Source organism: Nyctereutes procyonoides, unplaced genomic scaffold, assembly GCF_905146905.1.
Source record: "Nyctereutes procyonoides isolate TBG_1078 unplaced genomic scaffold, NYPRO_anot_genome, whole genome shotgun sequence".
Taxonomy (NCBI): Eukaryota; Metazoa; Chordata; class Mammalia; order Carnivora; family Canidae; genus Nyctereutes; species Nyctereutes procyonoides.
In genome coordinates, this window is record NW_026575142.1 from 26133044 (window position 1) to 26156924 (window position 23881).

Genomic DNA, 23881 nt, shown 5'->3' on the forward strand with positions numbered 1-23881 from the left:
CCATCATGTCATGTTTCTACTCCAAAACCTTGAATGACTCCCTTTTGCTGATAAGATGATGTAGTAAGCCTGTATACAACCTAGCATTTAAACATTCAAAGCCTTCTATAAATCTGACTTCAAAATATCTTTGCACTGTTCTCTAATATGAATTAACATAGACAAGTCTACTCACATTGCTTAACACATGTGCATTTCTCCTTCTTTACATACTTTGCATACTTTGTTTTGCCACATTCCGTTCAATATAATACTATCTTGCCTTTCCTTCACCATCTAAATTTCACCTTTCTTGATCCAGCTCAGTTTCTAGTCTTTTTATAAATTCTTCTGTAGCTTCTGTAAGTGGAAATAATGTTTAGTCTTGGTGAACTCCTAGAAAACCAAATAATTATACCATTATCTTAACAATTGATATTCATACTGCTTATATTATTTAAGTTTTATAATTGTCATATGTACTTTTGATGCTTCCTACTGTTAAACATAGTACTTTATATATCACAGGCACATTAAAAATAAGAAAGTAATTAGGGACGCCTGGGTGGCTCAGCAGTTGAGCGTCGGTCTTCAGATCAGGGCATGATCCCAGGATCCGAGATCGAGTCCCACATCGGACTCCCTGCAAGGAGCCTGCTTCTCCCTCTACCTATGCCTCTGCCTCTGTTTGTGTGTGTGTGTCTCTCATGAATAAATAAAATAGTACTTAAATGTCTTTATAAGGTTTATAAGAATAACTTACGGGAAATATTTTAATTTTAGGCCTCTCAGATTAAATCACATTTATTGAATTTTTAGTTATTGGACCTCAGTTTCTATTCAGGCCCTACCACTTACCCTCTTTGGACCCCGATTTCTCTTTCTACGAAAGAATTTAAATAGGCTCTGTTAAATTCTTTTATTGTTATCATGTCAAATAATGGATTTAAGAGAGCTACAAAATGATACATAAATATTAATGGTACTTTTTACTATATTATTTGTGGTCATTGCATGGTACAGGGGAAAAGTTGGAATAAATTTTCACTTAAAGGTTATTTTCTCATATGATTTTTATGCATTCACTGATGATTGTGAATCAGCTATCATCACTTTCATATATACTATGAAAGTTATAAAATAAATAACATGTAAATTCCTTCTCCTTATCTGGCAGCTAATTAAAATAGAATAAAACCTTTATGATTTTAATCATCAAGTGTTTAATGTGCACTTATATTGTGCCTTGTACTAAGTAGTATGGAGATACAAAAGAATCAATTAACCTGTCTCTACCCAGAAAGAACTCACAATCTAATTGGAAAGATATACCATACATGAGGACAAAGAACAAGAGCATATTAGTGTGCACCATAGGCAAGTAGTATATCTGAGAGGCAAGGCTGATAAGGATGAATAAGTACTAACTGGTAGAAACTACCATAAAATAAGTACTTAATAAAAGTTAATACAGTATATACAATATGCAGTACTCTATTCCTTGCATTTATCACTTTTTAAGTTATCTAAAAGCACAATATGTTCTTAATGAAGTTTAGATTTAACAACATTCATCCATTTCAAAGTTTACATCCACAAGTTTAAAAAAAATAAGTGCCCAAGTATTTTTTAAAATCCCTATAATAGCTTTATCCAAAGAGAAGATATCAGATCTTGGATTATCTCCAAAGAAAACTATTAATTAAATTCATGTTGTATAAGATCCAAGATAACTCACACCACAAGTGAAACACACAGTGCACATAACAACAAAGTTTATCAGTATGTTAACTCTAGCGTAGAGACATAACAAAGCATATAGGATCTGCTAAAGCCCCCATATTGGTTCCATAGGAGTGTTCAGTTCTAGACTAGACAAGCAACAAGATCACCTCAAGAGAAAGATGCCTTCCTTCATATTTTGTATTTTTAGATTAGTCCAAGAGGAGATAGAAAACCCTTTGTTTCTCCAGGCAGCAAAATATATATATATCTCAAAGGACCTCTGCACCTAGGAACAGCAGTAGGAGGTACAAATAAAGGGCAGATCCCACATACTGAGAGCCTTGGGAACAGTGCCAAACATCAGCTAAAGGCCCTGCTGTCCCTCTGCAAACTAGCTCAGTGACTAATCTGGCTTGCTGATGGACCTCAGGGAAGAGAAGAGCACCTATAGCCAGTTAGCTAAAACTGAGGGTTTATTCCCCTTTAGTCCACCCCCTGACCTTTGGCGTAGCTCACTAGATGTATGCTTTCCCATCTAGAACAGTTATTAATTGGGTTTTAAATGGTGCCTTCTGAAGGAGACATCAGATAAAATTCCAGAACAAACAGTATTCCACACCATTAGTAGATTTAGAGTTCCCCTTAGCCATTCGTCCATAGTACATTCAACAAAGGGTCCAAAACGATGCATTTATAGTATTACTCAGGTCAAGGAATCAATGCTAATGTGTTCACTGAATAGAGCCCAAGCCTTCTCGATCGATGGAAGTGTCCCCCAGGGTAGCTGATTTGGGGTCATACCCTCAGCTTCATGGGTGCCGATTCAAGGAAAGAGCCCTGGTGCAAAATAATGAAAGCTTGTATCCCTGTATACCTGTCAACTTAGAGGTAGGTTCTGCTGCTGACATTAGAGATCATAGCTGGGAAAGTCTCCAGTGCCTTTTAGATCTTGAGTCACTATTAGCACCATACTCTAACCAGCTAGGCTAACCAGCCAGTTTGAGTCATGATAAAAGGTCTCATAGTTATTTACAAAGTGTCCAGACAACGTTATGTCCAGGTAGTAGGCAGGAAGGCCCTGTTTTTCACATAAGAAAACAAGTTCCATTGGATCACAGTGCCAGCAAGTCTGGTTCAATGCTGCATTTTGTATCCACGTGGCATTTACCCTCCCCTGGGATTAGCACACTGCCAGTGTGCTGTAGGTCCAAAGTAGATGCCCCTGATGTGGGAAATGGATCACTGGGAGCTCAAATGCCAGGATATGAGTGTCCTTCTGTTTCAAAGAAGATAAAGAGAGTTTTACACAATATAATTAGTAAGGACAGAATTATGGATAACCCAAGCAAATGAAGACTCTGGAGTAATGAGTAATTCCTGTGGCATTGTCTGGGAGTGGAATACCCAGAAGGTCCTCCATAATTAAATAGGTTGAGGATGACAAATACAACATCCTGATAGCTTTGGAATAAGTGTCATTGCGTGGGATAGCGGTAGAGGGTTATTCAGTACAGTTTGTTACTATCTGCAAAAAGGCAACAAGATAATTATTCACGCTACATCCACCCTCTCACCTTCTGTGGTCAGGCATGTTTATGCCCATGCCACGTCCATCATTATCTTTAGTGGTGATTTATACAGTCTGTCCTTCTTTTCCGGAACAGTAAGTTCCTCTTGAAACTAGGAGGTGCTATTTTCCCACCAAAGATGTCCTCTAGACAGAATACACTGTGTGAATGTAAGGACTGCAGAAAATCTCCTGCTTGTAGAGTGAGTGCACAACAAAAACTCTTGTATTTAGAACTGTTTTGGAGTACCAAGAGAGAATCAAAATTGCCCCTCCTGCTGGTGTTGCTTTTGTCATCTGGAAAGCAAGAGAATATCGACATTTGTATCCATCCACTCATCTGTAATATGAACAACAGGAACCTTCCAGCCCCTGTTGAAAGATACCAAAAAAGGAGAGGAATTTTGAGGTATAAAAACTCAGTGTCTCGGCATACCAAGTAGATTCTTCATTTCTGCTCTTCAACTTCAAGATGTCAAGGAACTTCAGAGTATAGGGACCTTTATGTATAAACAATAGAGGGCACCAGACCAGACAGTGTACAGAGGTCACCGTGGAGGGGTTAATGCAACCATCTTTTAGAATACTATTCCAGCATTCTGTACTGCCTGTGGAGAAGAGGGAGCATAGACCAACCACTTGTACTATGTTGCCAAGACGATTGTTGAATGGCAGTAACTGTGAAAGGAATTCCAATTGTAAGGAATTTCAATTGTTCTATTGTATCATTTCTGGAAACTCTACCATATAATAAATACGTTTCAGTCTTAATGTATTATATGGTGCACACATGGAACGGGCATAGTAATTCCAACATATCCAGAAAAGGAGTATACCGTTGAGTGGCTAGAGGAAATCAGATACTCAGGCTAATAAATACCATCAGAGTATCTTTGCCAGAGACTTCAGTCATAGATCCTTGTAACGCTAGTGTCAAATAGGGTTGTTAAATAGTGAAGTAGTGTTGTTCAGTACCCCTACCTGAATCTATTCTTGCATAAGAAATGCAGTCTTTCTCCTCCAAGTATGCAACCATATTATGAGTCCTTGGCAAGCCTGGTCAGTGCATCTGAGTGTTGACAACATGCTTGGCCAACGGTTACCAAAGCTGCCAGTAGAGGTCACAACAAATATGTCCAACTGATAGGTGGACATGCTTGTGCAGGACTTAAAATACCCTAGTATTTCCATGCCAGTTATGCAGTCTGATAAAGGAACAATTGGAGTTCACACAAAAGATCCAAGAGCCTTTTGCAGTGATGGTGATTCTGGGCTTTGAGCCATAGGTAACAACCAGCTCCTAGCCCCAATAAAGGAATTTGGTTGCAGAGGCTCTTTTGCATTCTGAAACAGTAGTACTTGGTCCCTCATTTCTAGCAAGCCCCTAAATGTTTGAGGCTCTTCTCCTTTCCAGCAGAGTGAACTGAGGAGTGTGGTTAGCAATCCCTTGGAAGGAGACCCAGAGGCAGAGCCCAGCCCTAGTCCTTCTTAGAGCCCAGATCAGGAACAAAAAAAGCCTAGCTTCTGAAGTTGACTCAAACTCATAAGGTGGAGCTAATGACTTAATATTCCCACCTGTAACCCCATTTCTTTTTTTTTTTTTTAACACAAATTTTATTTATTTTTTTATTATTTATTTATGATAGTCATACAGAGAGAGAGAGAGAGAGGCAGAGACATAGGCAGAGGGAGAAGCAGGCTCCATGCACCGGGAGCCCGACGTGGGACTCGATCCCGGGTCTCCAGGATCGCGCCCTGGGCCAAAGGCAGGCGCCAAACCGCTGCGCCACCCAGGGATCCCCCTGTAACCCCACTTCAGGAGTTGAAATAAAACAGGGTATTCCCTTAGGCTCTGTGTTCCAAGTCCTTTCCTCAAGAGTCTAGAGACTGTGAGGTCGTACCAGATGGTCAGTAGGGGTGAGCCTCAACAGCTGTAGTCTCTGAAATACGTCCTTCCCAGGCACCTACTTCACCTAATCTTCTGGCGAATACCCCTGTCTGAACAATTCTTCAAGTCTGTGGCCGTTGGATCTTTTGTGTCTCATCTCACAGGTCTCTTTATTGACTATCTCACTAGGTCTTTTAGGCTTTTGAAGCGGATAACACTTCCACACTCTAGAATTACACAACCCATCAACTCTGTCTTACCAGTCCTTCTCTTTATGAGCATTACTACATTTATTGCTGTAAGGGAGTCTCTGCCAGAAGTCTAGCCTATCTTCTCCTTCCTTTGTTCCTTTTTTCTTTTTGTCTAGAAACCTGTGCCACTTTAGGCTGTCTCTTTCCATTTCCTCCCCTAAAATGGGACTTGTATGACCTGAAAGAACTATTTCTTTTCTAACATTGTCTCTCGATGAAGGAGTAAAGTCAAAGCCATTGTCCACTTAGGTGGATCTTTTCTGATTCTGTCATTTAACATTCTTGGCACCGAGAGCATATTGTCTGGCCTTCCCCTCTCAAGCCCTGGGTTTTCTTATAATCATGCTATATCCTATGAGGATCTAGTCCACATCACATTAAAGAGTCTCAGGCATCTATTTTACCAAAGCTACCAAGCATCCAGTTTGAAAAGGGTCGCATTACCTGTCCCAGCACTACTAGTCAACCCAGACTGCTCATTCTGTAACAAGGGCATGTGTTTCCCCCTCCTCCACTTGTTTAAATCTCACTGTTGTTCCTTCATCATGCAGACAAGCAAACGAAGCATCTAAGGATCCTTCCAAGTGCTGCTTATGGTGGCGGACCTGTTGAAAACCTAACTTTTCTTTACTGCTTGTTGCTGGATTTCCTCCTGCTAGTATTCCCACTCAGGCTCCTGTAGAGCATACCTCACAATAATTGGCTTCATATCACAAGGGCTAGTTGCTTCATCATATCACAACAGAGGAATTGTGGGCACTTGCCCCACTTTACCTTCTAAAGGGGCTGCCATCACCTTTTCTGGTTCATGCTCTACTTTAGGACTCATGCAAATCTCTAAACTAATAAGGAAGGAGGGATAGAACTGAATTTGAAGCCACCTTATTGCCACTAGACTCCCGGTTTAGTGTACATTTTAGAGCTATTGCCATCCTTGGCACAGCTACTAAGACCATCCTAACTCCAAGTGAATTAGATGCTGATCCCAAGAAGAAAATCTTCTACCCCTCATACTCCCTTCCAGAAATCCATGACATTAGGACTTTGTTGGACACCAACTGTTATACAGAATGCATGGTTACAAAAACCACTAATGATACACATGGTGCTAACTGGAGCAAAGTTTATTAGTAAAGGCAATTTATAGGCAGAGAAATAATAGTACAAAGGATCTTCAGGTCCCATAGTGGTTCCATAGGACTTGGACATGTGACAAGAACACTCCGAGAGATAAAACACTATACCCTACACCTTGTTCTGCATTGTTGGATTATTAGGAGAAAGGATAGAAAGCAAGCACTTAGTTTCTCTAGTGGTAAACCTCTTAAGGGATCTTCGGGTTTAGGAACAGTCACTAAACGGTATGCATACCAAGAAGCAATGTGTAGATACCTAGTTCCCTGAGAATAGTGTTGACATTAGCTAGCTAAAGGCTCTACTGTCCTTTTGATGGCCCTTTGAAAAGTGGGAAGGAAGTAAGCCCCATGGCCAACTCAGCTAAAACCAAGGATTTGTTTCTATTAATTCACTATATATATTTAACCATTGGAGTAAGTTAGATTGTAGATCATTTATTTGGTATTGGAAGGAAAATGAAACAAGTTTGTTGTTAAATTTACACACACATACATGCACACACTCTGTGATGTGAATGTTGCTCTTCCATTTGGTATTAAGATCTGGTTACAGGGACACCCGGGTGGCTCAGCGGTTGAGCATTTGCCTTTGGCTCAGGGTGTGATCCCGGAGTCCTGGGATTGAGTTCCGGGATTGAGTCCCACATCAGGCTCCTTGCATGGAGTCTACTTCTCGCTCTGCCTGTGTCTCTGCCTCTCTCTCTGTGTCTCTCATGAATAAATAAATAAAATCTTAAAAAAAAAAAAAAGATGTGGTTACAACATTAGGTCTAGAAGTATAAAACATAATAATTCCTGTTATGGATATGTGGGGGACTCTTACCTGAAGGGAGAAGGTATTATGGTATCAAACATCTTTTTTTTAAATTCTTGAATCTAAATTCATTCATTCATTCATTCATTCATTTCTGAATCAGACTGGGAAGGAACAATCCTAGAGAGATAAAATGATGAGAATCTGCTTCCTTTAGTCTTCTCCACAGTAATAGCAAGAAATCTCCTAGGAGCTGGGTCATGGTAGCACTCTCAACCTGAAGACTGCTAACAAGCAGTGCAAGTATTCCTGAGGTTATGCTATACTGAACAAGAAAGTGCCTTTGAGTCCAGTGAGGAAGCCATAGAGACCTGTATTCCATGCCAGGGTTTTTGCATTCCTTATGTTCTTTATCTGTGTTTTACTTATAGTGAAATAAAATTTATTTGAAGGTTATATAGCTTGCTTCAGCCCAACTAAAGAGAGCCAAAGGAAAAATTTTCACATGAACTTAGAGTGGTAGACCCCTAGTGTCTAGTGACAACTGTTAGATGAACTAAGAGGGTTCAAAGTGATTCTGATAAAACCCACGAAGACATAGTCCCTTTCCAGTAGAAAACATGATATTTTTTTTAGGATTTGTTTTAATTGAGAAATGGTATTTTGTTTGTCATTATGCACTTACATTTACTACCAGGGAAATGAATCAAGCAAACAGTAGTCCCTATTTCATCTCTTGTCTTTCTCTTCTTCATTCTGTCTTGAAGACGTTTTATTAATACTCATTGGCACATGTCGAGAAACTGGAAGGAACTAGGGGGTTGTATGAAATGAAGATAGAAAATTATTTAAAATCAAAGATTTTATTTAAACTAAACATCCTGTATATACTTTCCAATTTTTAAAAATAATTTTATATTTTAATTAGAGGTTTATCCATTTATAATTAAGCAATTTGAATGTAAAAACTAAAGACAACTGTAATTAGGGTGTTCAAATATATCATCAGCTCAACATACTTTATTAGATATAAATGGGAAGTCATCTACTAATCTCAAACCAGTAAAAATTGGTTGGTTGGTTGCTTAATCCGTTTGTTTTTGGACGTGTAACAGAGGTGTTTTTTGTTTTTTTTTTAAGATACTAGTTCTCAGAATAAATCAAGAACAAGTATTAGTACTTAGCAACCAAAAACTTGTATAAAGCACAGGTGTATGAAGAGAATATTTGTGACTCTTTTCACATTTGCCTAATTAGAGGTGATGAAGTAGTGTTTCCTTCTCAGGGCAAATGTGTAGAAGTACATAGAGATTATATGAAGCATAAGATTTTTTGCAAGCTGCCTTTAAGATTTTCTATATCACTGGTTTTAAGCAATTTGATTATATGTCTTGTTGTAGTTATCTTCAAGTTTCTTGGAGTTTGTTGAGTTTCTTAGGTCTGTGGTTTATAGTTTTCCCCAAATTTGGAATTTTTTCGACCATTATTTTCTCAAACTTAATGTCCTTGCCTGCTAATTCTACTATCTTGTTAGTATGTGTCATGTTTTCCTGTGTCTTTTTGCAGGCCTAATTTTGATTGGATGCCTGACGTTGTGAATTTTACCTTCTTGGTAAAATTACCTTCAGCAATATTTTTTGAATTCCCACAAACATTTCTGAGCTTTGTTTAACTGAAACACAGTTAAGGTACATGGAAAAAGTTTGATCCTTTCAGATCTTGCTTTTAAAATTTGCTAGGCAGGACTAGGACCGTGCTCAGCCTGGGGCTAATTATTCCCTAACTACTGACGTGAGATCCTTGAGTACTCTACTTGACGCCTGTGAATTTTGAGGTTTCCCAAGCTGGTTGATAGGAACAGATACTATTTCTAGCCTGTGGGAGCACCAGCAGTGTCAACTCTAATCCCTTTCAAGTGGTTCTTTCCCTGGTCTCAAGTGGGTTCCTGACACATCGGCACTGATGCGTATTCACTAAACACTCAAAGGGCCCATCCACAGATCTATGGAGTTCCTCTCTAGGCAGCTCTCTCCTCTCCAGCTCTCCCTGCTGAGCTCTCTAGCCAGTTGGATCTCCCTTGAACTCTCAGTTCCAACTCATCTCAGGAATCCACCAGCTATGCTTAGATTTCTCCCTGTGGTGGAGCCTGGAAACCATCACAAAGCAGTAAGCTGGAGAAATCATAGAGCTTGCTGCATTTGTTTTCTCTCATGGTTATCTCATGTCCAGTTTCTTACAAACGGTTGTGTCATGTATTTTGTCTAGTTTTTTTGGTCGTTTCATGCAAGGAGATAAATCTAGTCCCTGTGACTCCCAATTGGCCAGAAGCATAAGTCTGAGGAAGACGCTTTTAATTTGGGGTAGAAACTAATTTCAAGAGAAGGATGTAAGAACTATTTCAAACATTAAGAGAAGACTGGTTAAATGAATCATGATATAGCTATATAATAGAGTATTACACAGCTGATGAAGTAATTAGTTATATGTTTGCCATTGGAAGTTGTTGAAAGTGTATAGTGAAAAATATTAAATACATTCTTTTATTTCATCATTTAAAAATATTTATTGAGTCCTGATTTTATAGCAATCACCATGTTAGGCATTTGAGACCCAATAATAAGCAAGGTAGACATTGCTCTAAGTAAAGCTTGTTGATTTAAATTCTAGTGTGTGGGAGGGGGAATGGTATAGAAAATAAACAGATTATTGTGTCTAATGGCAAATTCTGCCAAGTAAATATACAGAATGATATTCTAAGGTGAATGGAATGGGGACCCTACTTTAGATAAGGTGATCAGAGAAAACCTCTGTGATGAAATGACAATCAGAAACATGACGATAAAGAGCCAGTCAATAAAACAGTATCCTAGGGTAGGGAAGAGCAGTGCAAAGGACCCAAGAAAGAAAAGAACTTACATGTTTGGGAAACTGAAAAAAGGCAGAAAGGAAGAACAAAGGACAGAAGTGGCCAGAGGTTGTGGAGCTTTTCAGGAACTAGATTATACAATGTTGTAGGCCTCATGTAGGGGTTTGGATTTTATTCTAAGTCTCAGAAAAGTAAAGAGTAGTATTCCCTTTGTGTAATAGTGTAAAATAATAGAATGCATATAAGATTTCCAGAAGAGTCTACAGGCATCATTGGTTAACCATGGTTACCTCTGAAGAGTAGAAATAGGGATTGATGGAATAAGACAGAAAGGGTTTTTACCTTGTATGTCTCATTACTGAATAATTTTACCTTGAACATCTATTAGTTTTCAAATCAAGTAGATTTATATTTTTAAGAGTTTTTATGAATTCTTTTTTCTTTTAAGATTTTATTTATTTATTCATGAGAAACACATAGACATAGGCAGAGGGAGAAGCAGGCTCTCCACAGGGAGCCTGATGGGGGACTCAGTCCCAGGACCCCAGGATCACAACCTGGGCCAAAGGCAGACGCTCAACCCCTGAGGCACCCAGGTGCCCCTGAATTCTTTTTTAAAAACATTGTCATAAATATGAGTCAGAGGTTCACAAAGGAGAAATACCAATAAGCCCATGAAAAGATAATCAGCCTTACTAGTGATCAGAAAAAAGTACAATTTAGATTTTCACCTCCCAGATATTGGAAAAGACAAAAAATATCAATGGTATTCAGTTTCACTGAGGGATAGGGAAATAGATGATTTTGTGTACTTTTGGCATTAATGCATATTGATTTAGACTTTCTAGATAGAGAGCAGTTGACAATTTATATTGCAAACACCCTGAAAAGTACCTAACCTAACATTCAGTGAGGTTTTTTTCTTTAGAAATTTATCCTGAAATCAGAAAAGGTTTTTTTTTTTTTTTTTTTTTTTTTTTTAATTTATTCATGAGAGACACAGGAGAGAGAGGCAGAGGGAGAAGCAGGCTCCCCATGAGGAGCCTGATGGTGGGACTCTATCCCAGGACTCCAGAATCATGACACCTGAGCCAAAGGCAGAGACACTCAACCCCTGAGCCACCCAGGTGCTCCCAGAAAAGAAGTTTTAAAGTCCAACAATACAGATACAAGATCATTCATCATTTACAGCACTGTTATAATAGTGAATAATTAATTAGGACCTATTAATAGTCATCAGAAGATTGATTTTAAATTATGATATGTTCCATTGAATACTTCCATTAAAATGTATGGTACAGTTATATATTTATTGATACATCAGGATGTTTACAGAGCATTATTCAGTAAAACATGTAGGTTAGAATATTATAATAGGATTTCCTTTCTTTTACTTTATAGGCTTATGTATATATGTGTATGCATAGAGAACTAGAAGAATTTATACAAAAATGTTAATAATTTTTGTTGCGTGTTAAGGCTTTTAATGTTTTAAAATTTTGTAATGATTAATTATAAAATTACATTAATTTTCCAAAGAGCAAACAAATCTAGCCTATAAAAAAGAAAAACATGGAGAATATTAATAATCTAGAAAAGTTTATTTATATATTTATGCATATAATTTGATAAATAGTAATAAAATACAATTAAAATATAGGTTGGATCTGAGATAACTGATCTTCTTAATACTTTTCACTTTTGTAGGACTAGAAGAAATTGCAAAAGAAAGAGAAAAACTAAAAAAGGCAGAAAGTATCCAGATCAAAGAAGAAATATTCGAGACTTCTGAAGATACTTTAAATTGTTCAAATCCAGATCATTGTGAGCAAAAGGAAGATCCTAAAGAAAAAGATAACACAAATCTGTTTCTTCAGAAACCTGGCTCTTTTTCAAAATTAAGCAAGCTTTTAGAAGTAGCTAAGATGCCTCCTGAGTCAGATGTGATGGCCCCCAAACCAAATAATAGTGCAAATGGATGTACATTGTCTTATCAAAACAGTGGAAAACATTCATTGGGCAGCATTCAATCAACAGCAACACAAAGCAACATGGAAAAGACAGATTCTAATAATCTGTTTAGTACTAGTTCAGGTGGTCCAGGGAAGTTCTACAGTCCTCTACCCAATGACCAGTTGTTAAAAACGCTGACGGAAAAGAATAGACAGTGGTTCAGCCTTTTGCCAAGAACCCCTTGTGATGACACTTCACTTACCCATGCTGATGTATCTTCTGCTTCTGTAGTTACTCCTCAGTCTCAGCCACCATCTACGTCACCCTCACCTGGCCCCACTCCCCTTCTGGGATCATCTTCTGCTCAGAATCCTGTTGGCCTCAATCCATTTGCTGTATCACCTCTTCAGGTTTGTACTGCTGATTGTAACTCATTCCTGTGTTGCTTTATTTAATCTTTGACCCCATGAAAATTCTCACTCCAGGGAATCAATCGGGTATTTGTATTATCCCTGCCACAGTTTGAAAACTGAAGAGTCACAATTGCTACTACCAAGCTTCATTACAACTATGAATTTCTAGTCTAAGGCAAAGGCTTCTTGAATTACCTTTTTTTTTGTTTTCAGAACTTAAAAAATAATTGTAAATGCTAAACGTTTTTCCCAACTTTTTAGATTGTTATGTTTTAAAATGTTTTTTTGTAGATGAAAAGTGGAGTATCTATGATGGGACTCCAGTTTTGTGGATGGCCCACAGGCGTGCTTACTTCTAATATTCCATTTACATCACCTTTACCTGGTCTGGGATCAGGGTTGGGATTATCTGAAGGAAATGGTAATTCATTTTTGACTCCCAACGTTGCTTCAAGTAAAAGTGAATCTCCAGTGCCACAGAATGAAAAAGTCTCTTCAACTCAACCTGCACCTGTTGAAGTAGCAAAACCAGTAGATTTTCCTAGTCCAAAACCTATTCCAGAAGGTAGGTACATTGAGATAGTTTTCAGCCACTTACTTTATTTCATTGTTAATAGAGTCGTATATTATAACTGAATCTCCGATAGTTATATACATAATTATAATTATAAATCTTTTGATTTGCATTGTGCCATTAATTCATATTCAGGATATTTGTAAGAGATGTACATATTTATCTTGACTTAGAAATGCAATTTGGTTGGTGGAGAATCATTGATCCAGAGGACCTAAAAGCTTTGCTCAAAGTGCTACATCTCAGAGGAATCAGAGAAAAGGCATTACAGAAACAAATTCAGAAACACTTGGATTATATTACTCAAGCCTGCATCAAGAATAAGGATGGTAGGTACCTAAAAGAGATTTCTGCTCTCTTGCTTATTTATGAAAATTAATTATTTTCCCTTAAAATGTATTTTAGTATGTCTTAATTTATTACTAACAGGCATTTTTTTTTCTATTTTTCTCAAAAAATAGTAATTATTTACATTTCTCAAATTGGCATTACTTATAATTTTTTACAACTTTCAGACCTATTGTGTTGTTTCTTAAATAAGAATATTCCTACTTTTAAAACCCTGCATGATATAATGAGCACTGGGTATTATATAAGACTGATGAATCACTGACCTCTACCTCTGAAACCAGTAGTACATTGTATGTTAACTAATTGGATTTAAATTTTAAAAAAGAAAGGAATAAACCTTTTAGAACCCTGAAAAAAATTTTTTTTTAAAAAGTAAGCTTCCTACGTATGCACAAGTGCATTTATATATATTAAGTTACATGCATGTTTTACCTCTGGAATTTTATTTACTTTCTGAAAGAAATCATTGGGGAATAAATTGGATTTCTTTTCAAATGTAGTTGCCATTATTGAATTAAATGAAAATGAAGAAAACCAAGTAACTCGAGATATTGTGGAGAACTGGTCAGTAGAAGAACAAGCAATGGAAATGGATTTGAGTATTCTTCAACAGGTGGAAGATCTAGAAAGGAGAGTTGCATCAGCAAGTTTGCAAGTGAAGGTAAAATTAACTTGGAATAAAATCTGTTTTTAGGATAATGGAAGGTAACTAATATTTATTATCTGCCTGACATATGCAAGTTACTGTGTTAAATATTTTCATTTTATCTCATTTAATTCTCAAAATGATCCTGAATTAATTTTCCCCATCTTACAGGTAAGGAACAAGGCTTAAAGTAAGTAACCTGCCAGTGGTCTTATAAGTGGCTAAATGTGGGTTCAAACCAAGACTGTCTAACTCCAGAACCCATGTCTTTTTACTAACTGTTGCTGCCTCCTTAATGACAATCCAGACTATCATTTCTGGTATGCAGTTCTTTACCACAAGCAGAATTTCAGTTTTACCCATGATGATATAATGCTCTATTAAACTTCTACAACAGTGTTTCATGTAGGACCAAGAAGCACCTCTACGCAAGCCATGTTGTATATCAGACTTTCACTCTGTATAACTTTAATTTAATTTAAATAATTTAAAATTGGAGAATAGAGACATATATGAATATGTGTCATATTATGGTACACACACACTCGCACATAACATTCTACATATCTATGTAAAGTTTTAATTTAGGTATTTATCTACTGGGCATTACCATTGTCGCTATTAGCCTGGCTTCCAAGAGAAAGGCAAAAGAAAGGAAAGCTTTACCTTTGTGCAGGATTTTTTGGTTTTGTAAAGAGGAGTATGAAGGTCTTCTCAATTGACAATAAGGTGATATCTCTGAGAATAAATGAATTGATGGCGCATGAGACAGACACCTGAAAAGCTTTAAAAAATGTTGTTTCCATGTAATTTTATTTGATATTTCACATTTTATCCAGAATGAGAAACTTTTGCTATAATACAATAATTATATCCAATAATTAAAATATCTCTTCAAAATTACTGTTATGCTAGCTTTTGGAAACTTTCAGAGATCTCCAAAAAATAACATTTTCCAGAGCTAATAAAATATCCCTTTCTTGCCACAAACGTAATTACCAACTTTAGGAAGTTTATCATTTGCTGAAACTATTGTTCCAGCCAACTATACAAATATTTTTCCTGGTACTCTAATACAATATAAAAATGCCTCATTTATCTGGCATTCTCAACAAATGAACTCTTCTACACAAGTTAATTTTCTGGAGAAATGATAATTATTCAATTTAGTGCTAAAATTTTTTTAACATGTTTGTTGGATTGCTTATGTATTACACTGCCTTCTTACATTGAGAATAATGAGTTTGATTTAAATTATCTCGGTGACGTGCTATCTTTAGTATGAAGACCAATGATTAGATAATGATTCCCTTGGGAAATGTGAAGAAGTTTTGCTCCAAATTAAATGATCCTAGTGTGCTTTTGCTTTTTAACCTATGTATGATATTGGCTTTCTATAGTCTGTTTTCTTTCATGGTCAGTTGTTACTACTTGCTGGTTTAAATTTGATTAGTTCTACTAGCCCTATTTTCCTCCATCTCCCCTCCCCCCCAATCTAATTTGCCAGTTCTGATTGGCTATGTTTTGGAAAAGCTCATCATCACATTTTTTCTAAGTTACATATAAAGTACTTTATATATGTGTGAAGCATTTTCCTGGAGATATACTCAAATTTTGGTGCAATGACCTTATCACATTATTGGCTCTTAGATATTTTTGGCTGTGTTCTCAGTTAAGTGGAATTTTTTAAAGTGGTGTGTAGCATCTCTTTCAAACTGTAAGAATGAAGCCATTCAGCCTGCATCTATGCATACTATTTATAATTTCCTACTTTCTAAATATAAATATTCTACTGAGTCAATGAGAAAGAATTGATCCCAATATACAAGACAAAATAATTATCACTAAAGAGATTTAATAAAAAGCATAATGTTCATTTTGTTATTTACTCAGTGCCTATTCCATGTCAGGCAGTGCACATCACAAAATTGGATACAAGGTGGTTTCTGTCCTCAGAAAGCTTGTCAAATAATAGGGAGATAAGACATGTATACATTTCCGTAGAATCTACTGACTGATCACAGACAAGTACAGAGTCCTGCATGAATTTTGAAAAATAATATATGTCTTCTGGTGGGGAGATATGAGAAAGATCAGGGAAGATTTCATGGAGAAGTCGATAGGGAATTTGAGAAGATGACAAAGCTTCCAATGGTCATAGAACAGGGAATACCATACTAGGGAAAGCAAACAGTATGAGTGGAGCACCAGGACCAGGAGGCTCAGAACATATATGTGGAGTGGCAAGTCATGGAATGTGACTCCAGTGAAGGGTACATAAATGGGAACATGCGAGAAAGAGTTAGATTGATGTACTCAAATGTTATGGTAAAAATACAGACTTTGTTAAATAGTAGGGAATATTTGAAGGATTTAGGCCAGAGGATTGATATAAGCAAGCTAAGTTGTAAGATCATTTATTTATTCAATCAACATATATCGAGTGCCATCTGTTTGCCTTTACTCTGCTGGAGATAAAATGACTAACAGCAGACATGGCCCCTGCCCTCATGGAATTTAGAGGTAAAAAATGTTAATCAAATAATCATAGTACTGTAAAATTGTGACTACCACAAGGCTATGGAGTACTATGTAGTTCTATGAAAGCCTGTAACAAGGAGACTTAACCTCCTAATAGGAGGTCAGGGAAGGATTCCTTGACATACAGACAAATAAAACAGTTTAGGCAAAACTCCTGTGGCTGAAGGAAAAATGGTAAGTACAGAAGAGTGATGGAAGAAGTGAGAATGGAAAAGAAGAGCAAAGTTCAAAGACTACCAAGAGTTTTCCATTTAAGTGGTCCCATGAAATTAGTAAGTTTTTATTCTCAAGTCCTTCAGAATACTTTACTGATTTTTCATTACACCTTTCATGAGATCAAGAGCTATTCAATTTTCTTCTTCAAACTTTTCTTACAACTGTTTCTTGTAATTTTCTGTTCTTGTCTCTACCTAGCATTAGGAAACACAAGATAAAAACTTTCAGTAAAGATCCTTGAGATCTGCTGGTGTCTGCTGCTGTATTTTAAGTACAGGTCATTCACCCATCAGGAATCTTAAGAGGAAACCATAATAACATTATTCTCTTGATATATAGGGTTGGATGTGTCCAGAGCCTGCATCAGAAAGGGAGGACTTGGTATATTTTGAACATAAGTCATTTTCTAAATTGTGCAAGGAGCATGATGGAGAATTTACTGGCGAAGAAGAAAGCAGTGCACATGCTCTAGAACGGAAGAGTGACAACCCCCTAGATATAGCTGTAACCAGGCTGGCTGATTTGGAGCGGAACATTGAGAGAAGGTATCTGAAGAGCCCCTTAAGTACCACCATTCAGATCAAACTGGATAATGTGGGCACAGTTACTGTCCCTGCTCCTGCACCATCCATTAGTGGTGATGGTGACGGGTAGGTTATTGAGATTAACTTGAAAAATTATTGTGCTTCTTTGCTAATTGGAGCCTATTTTCTATTGCCTGTTATCTATGTATCTTCTTGTATGTCTGTGATCCATATGGATCATGCTATTTGCATGGTGCTTTGTAAAAACATTTTTTTTTTTGTTATGTGCGTTGATAATCCTGCAAAGTGATCTTACATTTACCTGGTTGTGACTAAGCTTTGAGGCACGTAGCCACAGTCTGTGCACTACATCAAATTTAGTTGCTTAAACCTTATTCTTATTGGCTGTTACATGTTTTTGTCATTGCTTGGCTTTCAGTGTGATGATTGTTTCACATTCAGTAACCATAAATGTGGATATGACCTACTTAATTTTTCTATATTTCAATGCAGAATTGAAGAGGATATTGCTCCAGGGCTCAGGGTATGGAGAAGGGCATTATCAGAAGCTCGCAGTGCTGCACAGGTAGCTCTGTGCATTCAGCAGTTACAGAAATCAATAGCATGGGAAAAATCAATTATGAAAGTTGTAAGTGTTTTCATTTAAGAAATACTATAACTAATTTACTTTGTCCTGTTTTTCCCAACCTCTAAATCTTTCTTAATTGTACTTTACTTATTGTCAAAATAATGTATGCTTTATTTGACAGTTTAAGTCTTAAATACTGTATTAGTTTGATACTTTTCTCCTTATTTTGAGCTTTTTGAAGGAACCTACCAAATATGTTCTCTCTTATTTTTAAAAAATCTTGATTCTCATTCCGTTGAATATTGTTTATAATTCTGACTGAAGTTGTTTTCTATTCTGTTCACATAATAGTTGTTAATCTAAATATTTTGAAGACCCTTTCAACTCTTGTAAACATTCCAGTTGCTAACATTATCTGCTACATTCACTGCATTCTTAAAATGTCTTATAGTTCTACCAATTCTTTTTTTTTTTTTGTAATGCTAAGAAATACTAAGATAACTAAATGCAGTATAAGTAGGGAGCTTAGTTCGTGCACTTTCTATCATATATATGACATCGGATGTAGCTGACATGAAGAGTTAGTTCTTTTACTTTTTCCTCTAACAATTAAAACTCGTTTTTCACCTTCTTTGCTCAAGCCCAAATAGTTAGCATCATGTAGTGGCCTCTACTTTGTACCAGGCACCAAATACCATATATTCAAAATAATAGCTATATTCCATATATCTTTCAGAAAGATACTCATTTTAAATCATGTTCATGTCCCTCTTGACTTATATATCAGATATATCCCATATTTATTATATGTGAACTTTACGAATTACTTTGACATTTGCTTTTGAATTACAGATTAGCTGTAAAACCCAAACATTTGAGATTTGTTTTTATGAATGACTAAGAGAAAAATTCCTTTACTTAAAATAGTTACCCCCCAAAGAAAAGAAGTGATCCTTAAATAATTTAGCATTCTTTGCTTTATTTTAACCTCTAAGTTTAGACTACTCAAGGCCCTACTCATTCTTACAAATTTGGTTGATATAAAATATCCATGGAATAATGAATCTACAGTTTTCACAAAATTCACCCTAAGTTTTAAAGCATGTTCCATTCATCTGATAGCATTTTTACCAGGTAAAAAGAATTTTTCTTCTAAAACTTATTATTAAAACCAGTTTTATTTATTTATTTATTTATTTATTTATTTATTTATTTATTTATTTATTTTTTATTTATATTTTTATTTATTTATTCATGAGAAACAGAGAGAGAGAGAGAAAGAGAGAGAGGCAGAGACACAGGCAGAGGGAGAAGCAGGTTCCACGCAGGGAGCCCAGTGTGGGACTCGATCCCGGGTCTCCAGGATCAGGTCCTGGACTGAAGGCAACTGCTGAGCCACCCAGGCTGCCCCTAAAATCAGTTATAAAATCATCTTCGAGAAATATATTTGGTGAAACCTAAGGGTAATGATCAAAAGAGATTGAATTCTACATCAAAATAAAATTGGAGCAGTTCTTTTTTCTCATGTATGCCAAAGTGTAGTCATCATGATGTGGTCAGTTTTGTTATGGCCGGTATATAGAAACCCAAAATTTGTACCAAAATCTGCCTTTTGTTTGCTGAAAGTATACTTACTTTCAGCAGACAAAAACTTTATTTCATTTTTGGCAAATTCATAAGCCTTTTTCATGCTATTAATACAGACTTACCTTTATTTAACTCCATCTCTTATGATCTTCATTTATTAATATTTAATAGTATATTATTTGCTATGAAACTATCTTGAAAAGAAGGCATAGTTTCATATTCAAAGATTTATGAGCACTTTTTAACCTTTAACTAGAAGTGTAATATTCCCTAGAATAATTCTCATAACAAGTCCTAACAAAATGTTAAAGTATTTAATACCTTTAGAAATACCCTCTTTGCTAGAGACAAGGCTTACCATCAAAAGAAGGAGCTGTCATAATTTGTGTCCAGGTAATTTCTCTGCCCACAGTATGCTTTATATTGTGGCTAACGTTAAGCATAGGCAACATCTATTTTATGCTGTACATTTCCTCTAACATACTATGAGCTATTGCTGTGATTTTTCAAAAGTGTTATGAGCTTGATACCTGTCACCCTTTTTTAACAAGTATCAGAAATAATTTTATTTTTAAATCATAAATGTGAGATGTCAGAGAGACTATATAGTATTTTTAGTTATCTATTATAATAAATAGAATTTACTTAATGTTCATGAATCTGATTTTTTTACTTTGATTGCTATAGGGATTTAATTATAGCCTTCCAAATGTTATTTCTCAATATTTTTACAATAGAAGTTGTAAAGATGTAATTTAAATGTGGAGGAGTTAAGGTATTTAGTGATGTGGTATTAGAAAAGGTCATAAAATAAATGCTTACTGTTGGAATGTTAAACTCTGCTGCTTTTGCTCTTAGTACACATGCCAATTTTAGTATTATGTATATTATATATACTTGATAGATATTTAAGCTGAATAGTGTGTACCTGCCATTTCGATAAGATTTTTAAGCTGCCATTGGTGTATATATTGAGTTATGTAAGACAATTTTAGTTTAGACTTCCCTAGATTAAGATTTAATGTTGTATTGAAAGTTTTAAAAAATTAAGTTTGAACAGTTAAGCCATTGTTTTTAAGAATATAAATATACTTTAAATTAGCATAAATGATTTATAGTTTAAATGTTTTTATTTTTAAAATGATTACAAGACATTCTCAACTGTGACTAAGAGTATAAACTAATTGTCAAAACACAGTGTTAGTATTTACCATTTTTTAAAGTCATCTTGACAGTTTTTCTTTTCTAACTTTGCTTCTTTCCCTTTGTGAAACGTATTATACAGAATATGTATGCATGGTGGGGGGGGATCTCCTTACAGATTTTAAAGTTCTTAATGATACTAGAAACTTTTTCACAGAGAAGAAATACTTTTGTTTTTAGTTCTACAAAATAAATCATGATCAATTAAATTCTTTAATTTAATTTGTTACCAATTTTTTTTTTCTCCTTAGAAATCATTTTGTAGGATTCATTTTCTGCACTTGTGACACATGTTTGATTTGGGTTGAATTCCAAAGTTTCCTGGTTTGGACACATTTTTTAATCAATCACAAAAAGTAGATGGATAATTTAGCCAAAATATAAGGTCATCTTTTTTATTATTATATATAATTTTGATACTAATACAAGTTTCCTGATTTTGATCTTAAAAAATTACTCTAACTCTTACTTATTTCTTTCTCAGGATATCATGAGGATGCTAAGATAAGCAAAAGATGAAATACATTAAAAAATTAAAACACCATGTATTAAAGCTATTCATTGCTTTATGTGCTCTAATGTCACGTTAATTATTTCATATGTTAATGTGTACATGCTTCTGAAGTGTGTGCAGGCATTCAGCCTCTAGCTTTGTTCTCTGCAGTGTACTTGAAATGTGCATTTACCCCAACTGAACTGCTCACCCCGTCATGTGGTCCATATCTGTGTAATAAGAGATACATAGATTTGTATGGCTACTGTATATTTGTTAGCAAGCGGAATGTTTGTTACTAATAAAAATCAGGACTTACAGTGTGTTTACTATCCGAATAACGATTCTTCATGGCAGAGAGCTAATTTTAAATGATTTCTCGTGTATTATAGTACTGCCAGATCTGTCGAAAGGGGGATAATGAAGAACTGCTTCTCCTTTGTGATGGCTGTGACAAAGGCTGTCACACATACTGCCATAGACCCAAGATTACCACTATACCAGATGGGGACTGGTTTTGTCCAGCTTGCATTGCTAAGGTGAGACTGATCTAACGCTAAACGTTTGAATTGCCCAGTGAAAATGCAGAGTTGTGTGGGGATTTTTTCAAGATACAATTCATAGGCCATAAAAATCACCTTTTTAATACAACTCAGTGGTTGCACAATAGTCACAAAGTTGTACAACTATCACCACCATTTAATTCTACAGCACTTTTCATGACCCCAACAAAGAGTCTCTGTGCCCAATATAAGCCACTCCCCGTTCCCCCTGTCTCCCCTTGCCTTTGGCAACCATTAGTCTACTTTCTGTCTCCATGGATTTGCCTATTCTGGCCATTACATATAAATGGAATCATACAATATACTGCCTTTTGTACCTGACTTCTTTCACTTAGCACAATGTTTTTGGGTTCATTCACATTCCAGCATGTATTAGTACTTCCTTTTTATAGTCCAATGATATTCCATTATTTGGATGTACCACATTTTGTTTATCCATTCTTCAGTTGATAGACATTTGGGTTGTTTCCATATTTTGGCTATTATGAATAATATAAATTCTTCTGTGAAACATTCATACACAAGTTTTTATATGAATAGGTGTCTCTACTTCTTTTGGGTATATACCTAGGACTTAAATTGCTAGGAGAGATGGCAATAGGATATATGTATTTTAGGTCACTTTCTGGTCACATTTAAATTAGAAACCTATGGACACTCATACTAATTGATTAAAGAGAAGCAATATGATAATAGAAAGTAAGGAGTAGGAAGCGTGAAAGTGTCAGGAGGTATTGAGGGCCAGAGTCTGTTAGGTGTTTCCTAACTCACTCCCTTCCATGCTTAATGTCTTGGCCAATAATTACCATTAATCATTACCAGTAACTGCCACGTCTCCACAAACTAAATTCCAAACATCCATCTATTTACTGCCTCCTTTCTTTTCAGTCTAGCCTCTTTCACGCTCTAACTCCAATTCTCTGACCTCTAATCCATTTATCTGAACACCTTCTCACTGTCCCTCTACCCCTTCATGTCCTTTCTTTCTTTTCTCCTAACCTCACTTGTAATGTGTCAGCATTTCATTATCATAATCATGCATCCACCTTTATCCCTTATCCTCTATTCTTGACTTCTCAACACCTATACTTTTATATCTAAATGTGGTTGGAGAAAACACCCAGCCCTTTAAATTTGAGGTATTAAGAGGACCTTTAATGGTGCCTGATGATTTATCTCCAACTCTGTCTCCTCCATCCTTATTCTCAGCTGATGACCTTACTCCCATTTCCCTGTGAAAATAGAAGCCACCAGAAGAAAATATTACAAGAATTTGTCACCACATCCACTATCCTTCCTGTGTCTGTGCTCACATACTCTACCTTCTCTCCTGTTGGCGTGAATTGCTAGTGACTCTGACAAACTCAGTTTCCCCTACTTGTGACTCACAACCCATCCCCTCTTACCTTTTTAGGAGTCTGATTCCAACAGTTCTTCTTCTCCTGCACCATCAGTGTTTCCTCCTCCCCTGAGTCCTTCTCGTCAACCCACTAACATGCTACTATTCCTTCCATCTTGAGAGAACTAAACAAAAACCATCTTCTGGGCTCACTTCTTTCTTGATTCCCTTCCCGTTACAGAAGAACTCATGGAAAGTTTTCTGTTTTGGTTCTCTGATTTTTCTCTTCCAAATCACTCTTGAATTTACTCCAGTCAGATTTTCACCTCCATAGCTTCTCCAAAATTGCTCTTATCATAATCACAAATGACTTCCACATTACTTAATTCAGTGATCTGTGCGTAGCCCTCATCTAACCTAGTAGGTATATTTGATACAGTGGAGCACTCCGTCTCCTTGAAATCCTGTTTCAGAACACCTGGGTAGCTCAGTCATTGAGCATCTGCCTTTGGCTCTGGTCATGATCCTGGGGTCCTGGGATCAAGTTCCGCATCGGGCTCCCCCAAGGGAGCCTGCTTCTCCCTCTGCCTGTGTCTCTGCCTTGTTCTGTATGTCTCTCACGAATAAATAAAATCTTAAAAAAGGAAAGAAAGAAAGAAACTCTGTTTCTACTTGACTTCCAGGATACCATACTTCCTGGCTGGCCTTCTGCCTTTGCTCTTT

The 23881-nt window shown here is 36.3% G+C and overlaps 1 protein-coding gene across 19 annotated transcripts in view; it reads left to right on the forward strand.

The window, feature by feature from the left end:
* BAZ2B (bromodomain adjacent to zinc finger domain 2B) overlaps positions 1–23881 on the forward strand; it is a 296342-nt gene that overhangs the window by 262351 nt on the left and 10110 nt on the right. For 15 of the 19 annotated variants that reach the window (XM_055307809.1, XM_055307825.1, XM_055307810.1 and 12 more), the window contains 7 exons: positions 11874–12529; positions 12824–13097; positions 13280–13435; positions 13958–14118; positions 17200–17510; positions 17898–18033; positions 21649–21795. In XM_055307809.1, the coding sequence (XP_055163784.1) occupies positions 11874–12529; positions 12824–13097; positions 13280–13435; positions 13958–14118; positions 17200–17510; positions 17898–18033; positions 21649–21795 (1841 nt within the window). The remainder of the gene's footprint in view (positions 1–11873; positions 12530–12823; positions 13098–13279; positions 13436–13957; positions 14119–17199; positions 17511–17897; positions 18034–21648; positions 21796–23881) is intronic. The other 4 variants (XM_055307814.1, XM_055307816.1, XM_055307822.1 and 1 more) reach the window with 1 other exon arrangement.